Source organism: Sceloporus occidentalis, unplaced genomic scaffold, assembly GCF_023333645.1.
Source record: "Sceloporus occidentalis isolate IW3139 unplaced genomic scaffold, rSceOcc1.0.p SCAF_35, whole genome shotgun sequence".
NCBI classification, from domain to species: Eukaryota; Metazoa; Chordata; class Lepidosauria; order Squamata; family Phrynosomatidae; genus Sceloporus; species Sceloporus occidentalis.
In genome coordinates this window covers 3,666,051-3,683,130 of record NW_028317015.1, presented here as the reverse complement: position 1 = coordinate 3,683,130, position 17,080 = coordinate 3,666,051, and the positions used below count along the sequence as shown (strand labels likewise).

The window sequence follows — 17,080 nt, the reverse complement described above, 5'->3', positions numbered from 1 at the left end:
TTTGCATATCTAAATTGACCTTACTGTTTTTTTTTATTATTATTATTTTTTATTCTTGTGCCAAAAATGGTGTGCCCCCATGTCTAGTCTGCGAGTTCTGTTATCTGTAGGGCTCTTATATTTGTCACAAAATTCAACAAATCGGGGAAGTTTAATTGATTGCCAGATATCGATTATAAGCGGATCTGTTGCTTTTATGTCTTGATCCTACAGTTTACGTTAAATCAATAAAACTGTGTTTACTGATTAAAATAAGTAATATTTATGAGTTAAAACCCGCTTTTAGATGTGTATACACAGTGGGTATAGTACCTTAACTTTTTTTCTCTCAGTATCTGCATTATTATACCATATTATGCTAGTAATGGTGTAGGGGGTAGGAGAGAACCTCAGGACAGGAACTGATTAGATAATAAGACCGGCCAACAAGTCGTTTGTCACAAAAAAGCATCATGAACATTAATGACTATTTCATCCTACCATCTCATGTCATATTTTTTTTTAATGCTGGCTGAAGTCCATGCACACTAAAAGACTCCAAAAGAATGCTTCACAACCAGTATAAAATGCCATTGTTAACGTTTTGGTTTTTTTCCCTCTTCTGCGTCCACAGGTTGACTAGCTCCCAAGCTTGGCCAACCCTAAGGAGACCCAGACAGCCTAATGACTACACCCCAGGAGCATTATGGATTTTACTAATATGGGTATGATACAATTACAGAACCCCAACCACCCCACGGGCCTTCTGCTTAAAGCCAATCAAATGCGGCTGGCGGGGACCCTTTGTGATGTGGTCATAATGGTAGACACTCAAGAATTTCATGCCCACAGGACAATATTGGCTTGTACTAGCAAAATGTTTGAGATCCTTTTCCACCGAAGTAGCCAGCATTACACTTTGGACTTTCTGTCGCCAAAGACCTTTCAGCAGATTTTAGAGTATGCTTACACAGCTACGCTACAAGCGAAGGTTGAAGACTTGGATGACCTCTTGTATGCTGCAGAAATACTAGAAATTGAGTATTTAGAAGAGCAGTGCCTGAAGATATTGGAGACCATCCAAAGTTCTGAAGAGAATGATGGAGAGCTTTGCTCAGGTGACAAAGCCTTGGAAGATGAAGATGATAGAAAGGCAAGGTTTATCAAAAACATGTTAAACACAAAGCATTCCAGTGAAGAGAGTGGCTATGCCAGCATGGGAAACCAGAGCATGGTGGATCAGAGTCCATCAGTGTCCACATCATATGGACTTTCAAGCATGAGCCCAACCAAGACTGCTGTCGATAGCTTGATGACTATTGGCCAATCGTTACTTCAAGGAGCACTGCAACAGAATGCACTAGACTTGCACTCCACCACTAGGCACCAGAGTCTTTCAGAGGTGAAGACAGAAGTCATGCAGGTTGACGAGGTCACTAATCAAGACAGCCCAACGGCAGAGTCCAGTACCTCAGGTGGGGAAAAGTCTGAAGATAAGAGCAAGGAAAGCCCAGGAACACCTACACGAGGCAGTGTCATAACCAGTGCTCGAGATCTTAACTTAGGCCGTGATGAGAATGCTACTGACCAGCCACCTGAGTTGGGTCAAGGTTTCCATGTTGGACTTGAGCATGCAGTCGCCAATGCTGACAAGCAATTAAGCGTCTACTCCGTCCTCCCAAATCACAAGGGTGAACCTATGATCACTGTGCCAACTTCTATGGCATCCGCTCTTCACATGCAACCAACCCTAGCTGTGTCCATGGACTTTAGTGCATATGGAGGACTTCTCCCACAAGGCTTTATTCAGAGGGAGTTGTTCAACAAACTTGGTGAGATTGCAGCTGGCATGAAAAACGATGCCAGAAATCTCAATGAGCACTGCAGTGTTTGTGGAGCACATCTTCCGGACAATGATTCTGTGGAACATCACAGGTAAGAATTTTCTATTCTTAAATGTTGTTTTTTTTTTTATTTTTTTTTTATGAATGTGGTGCTGTTATATGAATACAATCATGAAATTGGAGAAGTACATTTTTTATTTTCAGTTTGTTGTGTTACAACAATATAGGCAAACTGCAGTGTTCTCTATAAAAATACTGCTCTGAAAAGGCACACTTTTGGGATAAAGATTCTTCAAAAACGACCCTTTTTAGTAGGTATCTGTGCACGGCTGTTGCTAGAGTAGGACCCCTGGGGAGAACAATGACCTATACATCATAACAGGAGCGATTTAGCTCAAATGCTATTTTTGTTTTCAAGATTTTGGAAGAACTATGAATGTGCTGTACCAGTCAGCAAAAAGTTACTTATCCACCCATTGCTATGTTCTTGGGTAAATAAAAAATGTAACTCCTCTGAATTTTATGGTTGGTTACAGGTGAGTAGCTTTTATAGCACTGAATCGGTACATTTCAGAATGTGTTTTTCCACAAGCATGTATTGTATGTGTAATTAAAGGCTGGTCATGCTACTTCAGCATAGTACAAACTGTATCCTAATGTCAGAGAGCTTTGATCTAACTTGCTCATCGTTTCAACAACAGGCGGAGAGAAGTGAGGACACAATGTACCCATTATTTATTTATTTTTATGAATGGCTGATAGGCACCAAAGTGAGTTAATCATCGCAGGTCTAGAGGCGGCAGAAGGGTACGGAGAGGTGAAATTAGGTGTGCCTTGCAATAGTAGTCTTGCCACACACGCTTGAGGTGTGGTGTGTACTTGTGTGTAACATTTTGTGCTCTCTGCAAACTCCTCCCTTTTACTACGTCTTCCAAAAAATGCAGTTCGGGAAACTAATAGGGTTGGCGTGATGAATGTCCGATCGCTGATACAATGTACCATGCTTTCATGCAAAGTCATTTCCAGAACGAGGAAGTGTAAGGCATCTGTCCATACCTGAAAACTTCTTTGTAAATCAGCAGTCACTAAGAACCTTTGAAACATTTTAACCCCTTTACGGTCACTCGATTTCGGTCTCGGGCCAAAGTGCAAATAAGAGCACAAGTTGGCAGGCACGATCAAAATTCACCCTGTAGAAAGCATGAAGGTGTTGCGTTTGTAACGAAATGCCTCACAGTGGGCATCGAAGCCTGGCTTCCAGAGCATGACCAACAGTAAGAATGACCGTAGCTTACATCTCGAGGGCGACATGAGATGCACATCAAAGAATGTCTATACAAATCAATAACATTTTGGATCTATGCGTTTGGTCGCAGTCTAGCTAACGCAACGCATAATGTGCCCCAAATTTGCTTGAGAGGAGCCCGTTAACCCATTGCATGCCAGAAACCTTCATTCTGTCTACATGAAGACACAAACTACTGGTATTTTTACGGGGGGGGGGGGGTAATTTAACATTTGCGTTTGAATGATGAGGTGGAATTAATTCAGTTTTGCATAGTTCACATCTTGTTCTTTTGGCAGAGAGAGATGATGAGTCTGTATTGCAGAGGAACCAGAAATTCCTACTGCTCATCTTCAAGCCCGCGTGATTTCATGTAACTCTCTTTGCCCATTACTCATATCCTACGGTTTCAGTATTCTTCATGTGGAATAAGTTTACTGACATGTACAGTAGAATAGTTTACTTCAACGACGGAAGGGCTTTATTTAGTCTGCAGTTAATATACATCCATTATATGAATAGGTCAGATATTTTTCAGTTATTTCGCACCTTGCAGCACCCATTCACAAGGCTCTCATAAGATAAAAATCTACGATACATGGAAAGCTATTTGTTGGTTAACTTTGTCCTAGATGGGCCTGGGAAGCTTGGCTGATTGTCATGGGTTATATATAACGCTCATGTTATGTGCCAGAACGTAAATTGACCAGTGTAAGTTCTGCCCCCAGCATCCTATATCAATGTCACATGATGTATGTGTTTTGTATATTAAAATGCTCGCTATATAGAGAGCCATCCATGTAGGATATATTTCCCTTCCTATGCTACTTTGAAAATATAACTTTTGGTTGGGTCTTCGAGAGATTTGGTGCAAATTAAAAGTATCTTCTATCTCTTTCTTCCGCCCACCTTTCCTACTCTTGTCTGTTTAATCAACAGTTGTGGTTTTTAACAGTTAACGTGCAGGGGTGAATAATGGTGTTATTTCCACCTAGAACATTTCTTTTATGTTCTCTTGCTTAAATCTGTTCTGTTCTTATAGTTGTGGTTGGTTTTTCAGATGAAGCTTCGTCTAGCTTTTTGCTAACTTGCTTTTTCCGATGCAAGCAGCAGAAGGTTAAGAGAAAGCGTATAATAGGAAGGCACATAACACCGTTCACTACCCATCCTATATAACGCTTATGGATTTCTGGCCGCAAGGCTGCAGCAAAAGTATATTCCCTCTTTGATGTCAGAAGGGTTCACTTATCCTCACATGGGCATTATGTCATCTATTTTTTTTTTTTTTAAACTTTGCTTTTAATGCAAATGTTCAAGGACATGCGGCCATTAAGTTTCAGGTTTTCAGGAATAAAAATATATATTTTATTTCATTGCAATTGTTAAGTCAAGAGAAGCTTGACTGTAGAAAACATCGGGAATTGGTTAAATCTGATACCTGTTGACTTCATGCTTTTCATTTATTCTTGTACTCATTTTTACCACGATTTCTTCCCTACCCTGTTTCAATCCAAGGTGTATTAGTGGAAAACTCTGCTTGTTCACGTAGCAGCTTGTGCTTCCTTACACCACGGAGTACCGGGCGCCTCCGCTCGAGCACGCGCAATCACAGATTGCATTTTCCACTTTTGGGGGTTCATATGAATCTATTGATGTTTCAGCCATGGCCTTGCCTTGGTGCTGATCCCATCAAACATTTATATACTGTCTTATTTTATTTTAAGTGTGTGTGTGTGTGTGTGTGCGTGCGTATGTATAAATTGGATAAAGAGGCAAAAAAGGTGATCGTTGTTGAGATTTCTGTAGGAAAAGCTAGTCTTCTGTCTTGTCTGGTGAACATAGATGAGGGTTTAATAATAATAATAATTTATGTATATACTGGAAATGCGTAAATTAAGCTTGATACGCAAATTCTGAACACTAGAGACTGTTATACTTCCTATTTCATAATTAGTATATTTCAAATCCATCCAAATATGTATTTGCATTTTAAAAATGTTGGTAGTTAATGTTCCCAAAACAGTTGGGTTGCGTAACGATGAACAAAAGACTCGATCCCATTGAACGGGGTTGACCTCTGAGAAAGGTGTCGTATAGACTGGTGTCGTATCATTTGAGAAACATTTGTTTGTGTCAGAACTTGGTTACCTCTGTCCTAAGCTAAAATTGGCACCTTCTAGGGTGGGTATCTGTAATTCCCAATCCTGGTATGAACCCTACGTGTGCTGGGCTACTAATTGTGATCCCAGAAAAGCTATGATGTTCTAAGCAAATACTTTCTGGAGACTCTAAGTCATTTCCCAAATGGCTTTCAAAAGTGAAATGGTCTTACTGGGAGAATAAAAGACCTAAATACTGTGCGATATGAACTTGTACGTTCAACTTGTGCACAAAGACGACATGAGTGTGTTGTACACAGGATGTAACACAATAACTTTTCTTAAAATTAGCATTGGTTTTTAAACTGAACTGTGGGTACTATATATAATATATAACATTTTAACACTCTTTTCATATTTGAGGCATATTCGCGGTCTATATATATATTCGCAGACTATTCTGCCTAGCCCAGGGTCCCTGATGACTTGTGGAAGCCTATTACCAATTTAAAAACTTGTCTCCTAGTCATTACATATTAGGCTCGGCTATCCAGAATCTCACTCGGCCTCATTTTTTATATGGTGTGATCGGCTAACTTAAGTAAATAGATTCTCTTGAAGTGGTCATCATTTTTGGCCATTTGAAATGCTGCAAGGTGTTAGTTTGGGAGTGGGGCTTTGTAAACATTTTACTTGTTATGGCAGATAAGGTTAAAAAAAAAAAAAAAAAAAATGGCTAAAATTACTTACCGGATTTATCTCTGAATCAAAAAAATGTAGCCACTGTTTATTTTTATTTTTTTATAACGTTTATATTTTTAGTTTATATTTTGCGGTTTTTGTGACACAAAGGCTCATGGGTAAGTAGCTACTCCTGTGAAACAAAATAATTTAATTAAAAAGTTGCAAATACACATTTTACATACAACCAAAGGGCACTTCAAACTTTTGCTTGGAGTGTCTCCTTAAGCATATAATTGTGTTACATTTACACAACCTATAACATAACTTGTGTGTCCGTATACACGTTAACCCCTACTGGGGTGGTGCAAAGGGGTTTGTTTAAGCGGGAAATGCTGATTAATGCCAGGAATGGCCAGGTTTTATTAGTGGCACCTGGTATCACAGTCTTGGTAATGGAAGCCAGCCCCCTGGCCTGAACTCGCTTTGAGAGAAATGTCCTGATTAGTTCTAAGCTTTTTTCCTCGGCCCTTGGCCTGGCTCAGGAAATGAAGGTTCCCCTCCCAGCTGACCTGTGCTGGGTAACCTTTGCCTGTGCCCTGTCAGAGGCTCCTGGGGTGTGGGGCTGAGCCTTCTGTACTGGAATGAAGCTGGAGGACTAATAGGCAGAGGTGACTTATTTATGGGCTGTTAGAAGGGGACTGTGGGGTTGGGGGTTAACTGGTTGCATCCCGTAGGTCTATTTGTGTGTGTTTAATAATAACACGAGCTGCATGTTTAGAATTATGGATGCGAGCGTGTGCTTATGAATGAGCAGACTAGATGGGCCAAATGGTTCTTATCTGACCTCAAATTCTGTGCTTTCCTTGCAAGCCCGTACAGTAAAATATAGCTATAGATAATTAGCTATTATTATTATTATTATCTTTTATTAATCACCAACAAATTACGCAGCTCTGTACTTGGTCAGTAAACACTCATAACAAATATACATTAATACACACAGACACATCGGGTGTTGAGGGCGCTGCCCGAGAGCTGCCATCTAGCCTTATAGTACTTTTATACAAAGTTCCTGGCTTTGAGTGCCCCGCTCCCGCTCCTGAACGTATTCCCTAATTTTGCAGTGTGTGTAAAGCTAAATTGCGTGTGTGTATGAATTTTTGTGTGCGTATGGTAAACAGAATTAATTATGAATGTCGATTTAACTGCTGTTTCTTTTTTGGGAGGGGGGGGGCTTGGTAACTATATTTTAATTGGTTTATCTGGCATTCTTCAATTTTTACCTATTTATTTAATTAAAGTCCTAGATGGGTTCCCTAAAGTATAATTAGTTCATGCTTTTGCATAGAGGTGTGCCGGAGGGGAGGTAGGGGGTGCGAGGACAAAGCAATTTCAGCTTCTTCTAACCACAGGGGTAAGTGTTGGTGTTTGGGGTTAAATTTAGTGGCAAGTAGATTACTTTAACTGTCTGTAATTGCTTCCAGATCTGACAGAAGGGTTGGCGGGGTCTGCTTGTGTGTGTGTGTGTGGATTAAAGTACCAGTGAACCTCTTCCTACACGCTCCATAGTTTATTCATTCTTTCCTCTGTTCCTGGATTCTATTATTCAGTCTACGCTGATATGCAATGTGTCTGTATTTTTTATTGATAACCCCTTAATATTATAATTGTGTTTCAGGAGCAATTCATTCCATAAAGTCAGTAAGTTTCTAGCTACTTACTGTTTGATGTACATTTGCTTCTAACCATACCCTCTTTCATTTTTGTTTTATAAATGGAGATATTCCAAGTTGACTTTCCAAGTGGGATAACAGAGACAGGACAGTAGGTTTATACAATAGATAACTGGAATGTAATTTTACCTGAAAAATAAAATTGGTGGCTTTGGGTGATGGTTTTCCTGGGTTTAAGGTTTTTGGGTCACAGATTTGACATGGTAGGAAGGCTGCCAAACTGAAAACTCCTAATAAAGGCCTCTATTCAACATAAGGCACCACTGAAAGTGGAGAGACGGACCTCTGCTGTGGGTCTCGTCACCTGACGACATCCTAACTTCTGCGTGGCTCATGTTAGTGAGTTCTGTTGATGAGATGTTATACAGTACCTGTATGATTGGTATGCGACTCTATATTTTAATCTTAAATTTAATTTTTGAGGCATATGTTCTGCCTATGGGTCAAAAGACAAGTCAGGTGGTTCCAGCTAACCAGAGTTAGACAATGTGTCCATAAACTGATGAGGGCTGTGGAAGCCTTTGCTTTTTATGGGGGATTTACTCCGAGGTCCACCACAACGCCTGAAAATGCTTACTCTTGTGACGAAAAGTCTTATGATCAAGTTACTCATAAATGAAATTCCATTTTATATCTTGATCCTTTCCTTAAAGTTTAGAAAGACCAGAGAAGAACATGGCAAGAACAATGACCCCCTTTTAGCTCTACACTTCAGTGCTGGTGTATAGCTGCTTGCTAGGCTTATTTCTGAAATCAGGTTCTAATCAGTTCAGCTGATAAGCTTGTGGTCTGTTTTATCTGTCAATCTACTTCATGTAGGTGGTTCAAACGACTGTTTCTCCATTAAACAAAGATAACAGTGGCTTATGGAGGGGAAGGCGCGATGGATAGAGGAAGCATTTTATTTTCATGTTAATAATAATAAAAAATAAAAAAAACCGGTAACTGAAAAGAATGTTTGAGGTTTTTGCTTCTTAACTATTTATTTTTCTCCAAAAGAATTACACATTTCTGTATTTTTATTTTTTATTTTTTGTGGTATTTTTTATGGCTCCTCAATGCATTTTCATAAAGCGAAAAAAAATGCTGCCGCCTTTTAACCTACAGATGTATTGGTATTTTTAAATGACTTTTTTTAGTTTGTTTTCCAGTAAAGAAAAGGTTAACCTTTTAAGGTACTAAGCAGGGTATGCAGCTAATTAGCAGGCCACTTTGTCATCACCCCTTGTATATCTTGGCCTCTGCAAAAACTTCCTGTGAGTGATATACAAGCCTTAATTATGTGACATGTTTACTGACACTTAAAGACAGATAGCAAGCTGGCTTTTAGCATTCTTTAATACAATTGTATCATTTTCTGTTAATATAGTTATCGCTGTCCCTTCAGACGCTGTAGCAATATGATAAATATTTATGCTTTAAATTTTCAGTGTCCGTTTCTTATTATCTAATGTAAAATTTAGCAACCAACCAACATACTCATTAACGAGGTAACATACAAGGTATATGGCTGCATTTATTATGGCTTATTCTATTATCTTTTATTGATATACCACCAACCGATCCCGCACTGCTGTAGCTTATACATGGATGTGACATTTTGGAACAAGATTGTGTGTGTGTGTGTGTGTGTTCACTTATCCTTAAATGACTACATGCATTTTTTATTTTATTTTTTATTTTGTTTTCTGCTCCAATGCAAGAAAACATGCATTCAAATTACTAAATGAGCTACTCTATTGTACTATCTAAAAAATTATATATATATATATCGCAAGTGATTTATTTTTTAATTGAAATTTGAACCTAATTGACCTTTCAGCACATAATCTATTATATATATATATATATATATATATATGTATGTGTATGTGTGTGTGTATAATCTATACATATATATATTAAATACATTTACTAGTTAGTTAAAATAAATTTACAAATTTATGTTATGTGTGCGTGTGTTTTTTTTTTGTTTGTTTTTTTTTAATTTTTTTTTATCCCCCCCCCCACAGGGATGAAGTCCCCCTTAAATACAGGTACATAGGAAGAATTTTTTTTTTTTTTATATGAATGACTTCATGTAAATTGACGATTCTCCAAGGATCTCTGGATTCTTAATGTCAATAAAAGAATTCAGTTGCCACATTGCAGTAAAGGTTAACGTATAAATCACCTACTTTAATATGTCAGGGCAGGTGTTCTCATCCTGAACCATCTGTGCAGAAAAATGGTTTACCGTTACCTGTCTAATTTCCGCTGTACTTAATCGTTTTGGCTAATAAATTTTAGTTTTGTTTCTCAAGATGTAATATTCGTCAAACCCCGCCAAAATATGTAGGTTAACGCACCAAAACAGCGTTATGTTTGGCAATATTTTCCTATTAATAAATGTAAAATGCCTACTTGTTAAGCGGCGCGTTTAACAGATACAGAAAACGTGTGGGTTTAATTTTTGCGATGTTGCCATGTACTAATTTAAGCCTTTTGACTCAACAAGCAATTTATAGTGTCAGAGAATGGAAACGTTCTGTAAGAAGCAACACTGGTGCAAAGTGCTGAGAACATTCCATTGGTTGCTATGGTGATTGCACTAAGTTTACTATTTATACATAACTCCCAACCTAATCACTTTTCTATGATGTCATATATTGTTTAGTATCATACTCCCCTTTGTCATTTTAATGCTATACCTTCTGTAAGGGGGTTTACAAGACAGGAATTATTTAAATGCTTCTGTCATGATATGTAGTTCATAGAAACTTATTTTTTTGTGATTGACCGTAAAGCTGCCAATCTGTGTGAAAATACCTAAAGAATTTAAGGCAGTCTAGATTAAGGTGCATGCTCCAGCAGCATATTAGTTTCTGTTTATTGGAAAACCTTTTTGTGTTTTGGTATACGTGTGTGTATCGTGATGTTCGTGCTACTCTATCCATCCTAGCCATTAAAAATGACCTATAACTGTACCTTTTGGAGGCATATACAGTATAATGTCCTTATATGCATGTCTCCTCCTAGAACACTTATAGCGCATTGGTGCTGCACCATTAGAGCTTCTGCTTTCCCAAGCGCATGTCCGTTGTACTCGCCAGCCGCCCGTTCCAGCTGTGGCATCTAACTTGGACCCAATTGTTGCCAGGAAAGCACCTGCATTGACATTAATGGTAGCGATTTCCAGATGCATGTTCTTTCCTGGCAGTGATTGGCTGCGTCAAGCAGCCAATAATAATGCAAAAGCAGGAATAAGGATGTGTCTGTTCTGCTGCTTCTCCTAAAAGTAAGCGATTTTATTTATTTACCCCAACATCTACATAATGCATATTAAACTACTTACCAGGCACTGATCGGGATGTGTGGAACTGTCCATTTTTAAGGTCAGTGGACAATAAATTACAGGCATGCAGTTGTCTGTTACTTGTGGCCCCACTCAACTCTATTCTATACTCAACTCAACTCTATAACTCTGTCGGCCGCCTATGCTTTTTCAACTCAAGCAGCATGTCAACTTTAGCCTGGCGTGTGTCAGATGTATCAACGATAAGTACGGACCTTGCCATACCCATATAGTATTGTGTGTGTGTGTGTTTATAGTATAGTCCTATAAACAAAAATACTCCGAAATTGCAGATTCCATTAAATTCTCGAACGCCACAACACTACAATACACACAGTCACAAAGCTCATTATACGGAATTGATTCATACCTGTGCTTTACAAGTTCCCCCACAGTCTAACGCTTCTCGATATAGCACGGTCTATCTTTACATGTGTAACACATCAAAATAGCTCGGCTGTATTAATGTTGCAGGCTTTTTGTTCTTAATGAGAGGAGGATGATTAATTAGCACGTGCATTCTAATCCGGTTCATTATAAATAATGTATGATTTGTAAGGGAATTTGCAGATTGCAAGTCGGAAAGTGCTGTTGCTAACCTGTAAATTAGGGTGACTTGAAATTTAACTAGTAGTTTAAGCCGGCTAAAAAATAAGAATTTGCCATAAATGACAATGTTCAATCGCAACAAACTTTATACCCCCCCCCCCCCAATCTTTTTGCTGATGTGATGCCCTCTCTTAGGATGGAGCTGGTTTTTCTGGTTTTACTTGTACAAAACCCAAGCTAATAGTTGTGGGTAACGAGATGTCACCCTGTGCCATGATTTATGTGCCTCTTCATTTACAGATCTACTCTTTGATATGACGTCACATTTTGTTCTCGGTTTTTGTACCTGTGGCTCCTTTATTATGAACCCATCCTGGTTAGGTTCTCCTCTACATTCCTACCTGGCTGGGTGGAGCAGGTGAAGTCTTTTGACACTGGGGAGATAAAAAATCTCAACTGCTTTCATTGACAAAGCATTACAAAAGGCCAACCACATTGAGTTTCTCCAGAAGGACAGACCAAGTTGGTTTTGCATTATACATAGTTCAGGTAGTAAGATGAGATGTCACACTTGGCATTCATGATGGGGATCAATGGCGAGATATATTGTCCATTTTTTAGGGCAGACCAGGTGCACTGAATGGTTCTTATCTACACTCAATTCACCTATGGTTTAAACCAACTTTTGCACGGCAGTTTTGAAGAACTAATATAACACTTATTAGAATTAAAGTTTTTATTGAGAATTGATCGAAGATCAAGTGTTTGGTTGCCAATCCTATGACTTCTTTCTCCTATGGCCAATCATCACATTGCTGAGAAGAACAATATTTCTTGTAATACTTTATGGAAATTTGCCAAGAACAAGGAAGTTTCTCCCCGCTTTGAACTGTGACGGGTTTAACCAAAATAACAAAAGTACAAGAAGATTCCTCTTGCATTTTCATACCATGTATTAGATTACTCCAAAATAATCATTACTTTACAATGATCCATAGACCATTTAGAACTTCCATCATTGGCAGGTCTTATTATATTTCGGGTGATGTGACCCAAGAGACTACTGCTTTGCTGGTTAGCTTTAGATTTCTTTTATCCTGTCTTAGCATAACCATTTATTACTAGTACCCATAACTGCCATCAACCGCCGGTCGGCGTTCACCAACAACGGTTTTGTTTGGTTTGTCCAATTCAAGTTTTTGTGGCATTATGTGGTGTAGAGAAGGCAACGCAGCGTTATTTTACTTATCTGCAGCCTAAGTACTCGTCTCTTCTCGAAACGCTTAACCTCCGCATTAGACGCCGGCCTCCAGACCTCCCCTCTTTCTATGTATAGTTGTGGGCAGAAAAGGAAACTTGCGAGCGCGTTTACAAAGAGCGCTGTAGGAAATGGTAAACTCAGTGAGACTGGGCTTGGTGTCGTGGACTATTTTTATATAGATTTCTTTAGCGGCTGAATGTCTTGTCATTTGGCTTATATTCTAAGGTGATGGGATTTTCTTCTTTCTATGTTCTCAGAAATACTAGATGTTTCTTTCCGTTTTCTTAGAAGCTATGATTGTGTTAGCGACACCTTACTCTACGCTGATGTGTGCATTGATGGCATGCGTCTGTTTCAATTTAAGAAATGAATCTATTCTATATACACGACATATAGCTTATTTGTCAATCCCTGTAATGACTCTGGGTTTAAAGCGAGGCTTCTGCTAACTACAGTTTAAGGGGGTTTTATATGCTAAGTGTGTGTTACATAAATATGTATTATAACAGAATTAAATGTTCAATTTGGGGCACTGAAATTTTAAAAAAAAAAAAAATGTAGGATTTGGGAAGCAAGGGATCTGAGCATCTGTGGTCAGATGGTTAAAGCAGCCAATCAGTGCCAGTGTTCTTTAGACCCCCCCCATGACTTTTGCAGAGTCAGCGCAAAGTATGACACGCACAAGAACATGTGTTTGGCCAAATGTATCTCCTGCTCTGAAAATATCTGGGGGTTGGGCACAGGGGCAAATGCTTATGGGGGGCATTCTGCAGAATCCCCGTGCATTTGCTAGCGAGAAATCAAGAAAATGTCAAGGATCCCTTTAAAGCCCCCTTAAGTTCAATTTCCTTACATTGCTTCTAAGTGTCGCCAGCATTGTTATGAATTGGTTGGGGGTGGTAAACCTGCTTGCTACAGTATTTTAGGAGGATAGTATTTCCTAAACAATGGCTATAGGGCAAGCAAAGCCCTAAACACCCCAGATCTATTATTTACTGTAGTTCTTTCATTGGTCCCGGTGAAAAGAGAAGCTGATGAGAAGGGTCTTGTGCAAAGGACACTGTGTTTGCTCATTCAGGCCATAGTAGGCCGGACTATGTACAATGCAGGGGAGGGGGCTTTGCACCGGACCAAAGGAGCTTATTGTAACTTTGTCAGGCTTGACTGAGGCTGGAAAGGGGCTAGTAAAGGGTTGGTGAGAATAGACTGACGTGGGGGCTGGGGTTGTTTATCTGGGCTCTTAGCTATTTCTCAGAGTTAATTAACTCATTCTCTGCTGATGTCTTAAAGCCACAGGTAGAAAGGCTTCTCTGGGAATTTGCGCTCGCTGGTGTATGACATCACTTACATCTCATATGCCAACATTTTCTGAAAGCAGCCAGTTCCTTATTCTATACTCTGTCCTGGGCACATTATCCAGGGTCAGGGCCCCCAGATGCTTACCTTGCCACCCATACACTAGGCGGGCGACCTGCCATGATCTTGTAAAAATTAAAATCATCCCCCACTTGTTTTGCCTCATTTTGATGGATACCTTGTTTACATTTTTTTATATATATATATATATATATATATATATATATATACACATCTCTCGCTAAATAGAAATGGGAAACGGTACATTTCAGCCTTCATTTGCATACGTGTACAGAGCCCTTTTTATTTTCTCTCGCTCTCCTGCTGAGAAGACTGACTGCTATGCTTTCACTTTCTGCCATCATCAGTGATTGTTGACTTGTTGGTGTTTATTATTATTATTATTATTAAACATGTAAACATATTCCACAGTACTGTAACTTAAGAAATAAAGGTTCTGTCTAGCTGTGATAGTTTGTCACGGCTTTCGGATCAATGGGAGATTCTAATCGCTGTACGATTATTCTTTTGCCTTTAGCAAAGCGAGTAGTAGTTTGATTAGCGGTATATATGTCTATGTCTATAAGCTCTGCTAGCAGTGATTGGGTGAAACATGACTCTAAACATGCAAATGGCAAAGATGCGTTTCTCATAAAATACAATGGCGTTATGATGTCCCCACCATGTGAAGTATATAGGAAAGGAAGGTGTCAAAAATGTGAAAATGTCCTCTGATTTACAAAAATCCTAAATATAGGATAATGTTGAGCCTTGAAGGCAATATAGGTGATCTTTCTGTAGTGATCCCAAGTAGATATCTGGAAAGTTTCTCAGTGCGGTAAAAAGGGAAGATCCAAAAGCAGCATATATATGAAAGCAGTGTATATAATATTATATATAATTTAATAGTAGTAAATACCTTACATGAGGATTTGCATAAGAAAGTGCAGCATCAAATCGACAATGATAAACAAGCCAGCAACGCGTTTCACCCGTCGGGGCGGGCTTCTTCTAGGCTAGACACCTATCAACTATTTTAGCACCCATATTGTACGATTTTGCTTTAGAATTTTTAATTTTACTCTTACAGGTAAAGCTTTTGTTACAAAATCTGGTTTTGGGTTATTATTAAGAACCTCATTAGTAAGAGATCTCACTTAAAATCAAACCTGAGAGCTCCTCTTGGCAGTTTTGCATGTACTTAATGGCCTCATTGGTCTACAGCTGTGACCACACATGATGACGATATGTATGGATATTTACCGCTCTCGTGTAATAGTATGTTTGTTTGAGCAGGGTCCCTCTTAGACAAATTTTGTCATGCGCTACTTTTACAGCGCTGCGGAATATGATGGCACTATATATATATATATATATATATATATATATATATATATATATATATATATATATATATGTATTGTATTGTATTGTGTGTAATGTTTGTGGGATGATTATATTCCTGAATTCGTGTCTCACCTGTAACTCTTTGTTCCTTTTTTTATTTTGGTATAACATATTCTGAACGATAACTCAGGCTGCTGACCTTCCTAGTGAACTGGCTACTATATGCGACTTATGCGTGTGGCTAAAAGTTGAGGCATTCCAAAGATGGCCACCATTCCCACCGGAAGGCTTATAGATTAGTAGATAGTAAACGCGTTTTGAATTGGATCCCCCTTCCCCTCTTCTTTGTTTCTTCAAATGATGTGATGCACAAATTGTAAGGTCCCTGTCTGCCCGTTGTACTGTGCTACAGAACACGATGGTGCTATATAAATCAATAACGGGTTTACAATGGGGGTCCATTTTTTTGAGCAGAAAAGTAGAAATTTTATTACGTTGAAGAAGTATTTAAATTTGTAAAATGTTATTGGCGTAATAATAAAAGGCTTGCATCAAATGATATAAACTGAAAAGTCTATATTCTGTTATGCACTTTGTATGATTATTGTTATTGCGGAGTATCCCCGTCCTCCGGGGCGTTTGTTCAGCGTAAACATATAAGCGCGATAATGAAATGGTTAAACTTTGATATTTTTGCACTGACTCTGCCTCCCCTCCCCCGCACGTGACGGTGCCTGTTGAGGAAGGGGTTAGTGGTGAAAGAAGGGGGAAGCGTGAGATAGGTATTGTGAGTATAGAAGTTGTCATTAGCCAATGACAAGTGACCCTCGATGAAAGCCGTTAGTCATGGTTTTCTTTGATGGCCTTTAAATTTGCCTGGGTTCATAATGCATCCTCTCTGAAAGACCCCACAGTCCGCTCCCACTGCTGCCGCAAAAATAAAAAGTTATCAACCCGACTGACGCCTCTTCATACCCTGCATTATTTACACTCTGGAACCGATTAGATCTCTTATCTAAAGTGTCTCTGAATAGTACACAACTGGAAAAGTTTTTTTTTTTTTTTTTTATTTATATATATATTATATTTTTTTTTTGTTATTTGTTGCAAAACATCACCGCAAACATTGGAAATATTAACTTTTTGGTTTGAAAATGAAGTGCCGAGAGTCGAAAAATGATTGTGTAAATGGGGGGAGTATTGGAACAGCCTCCCAGCAGAAGTGGTAGATGCTAATACTGTGGAGGAACTTAAACATGGACAGGGTGGGCATATATACGGCCGTCCTCGATCTAAGACGAGACGGAGGAGTGATTAAGGTCTTTTTTTACACGGGCTGATCGTTTGCACTAGATGCTGAAAAAGATGCCATAAATAAGTTATTTCTGTAGAGGATGTGAGCGGTTTTAATTTTTTTTTTTTTTTTTGCTGATTATACATATTCCGGTTCTTGCGAAACATTCACCTTCTTTAGATGAAAGCCCACCGTTCACGAGGGCCGTGGATGAGCGAATAAGAACGTGTAGTAGAATCCTGGAACAGGGGGCATCTAGGGAGGTGTGTAAACTTACAGCCCTTCCGCTTTTTATATGGGGTTTTGCCTTTGATT

General features: G+C 38.9%; 1 protein-coding gene across 2 annotated transcripts in view; it reads left to right on the top strand.

The window, feature by feature from the left end:
• The first annotated feature begins 685 nt into the window (after window positions 1–685).
• The window catches only part of LOC149297974 (zinc finger and BTB domain-containing protein 16-like), a 61,271-nt gene continuing 44,876 nt past the window's right edge, over window positions 686–17,080 (top strand). For both annotated transcript variants that reach the window (XM_089487948.1, XM_089487947.1), the window contains exon 1: window positions 686–1,914. In XM_089487948.1, the coding sequence (XP_089344074.1) occupies window positions 686–1,914 (1,229 nt within the window). The remainder of the gene's footprint in view (window positions 1,915–17,080) is intronic.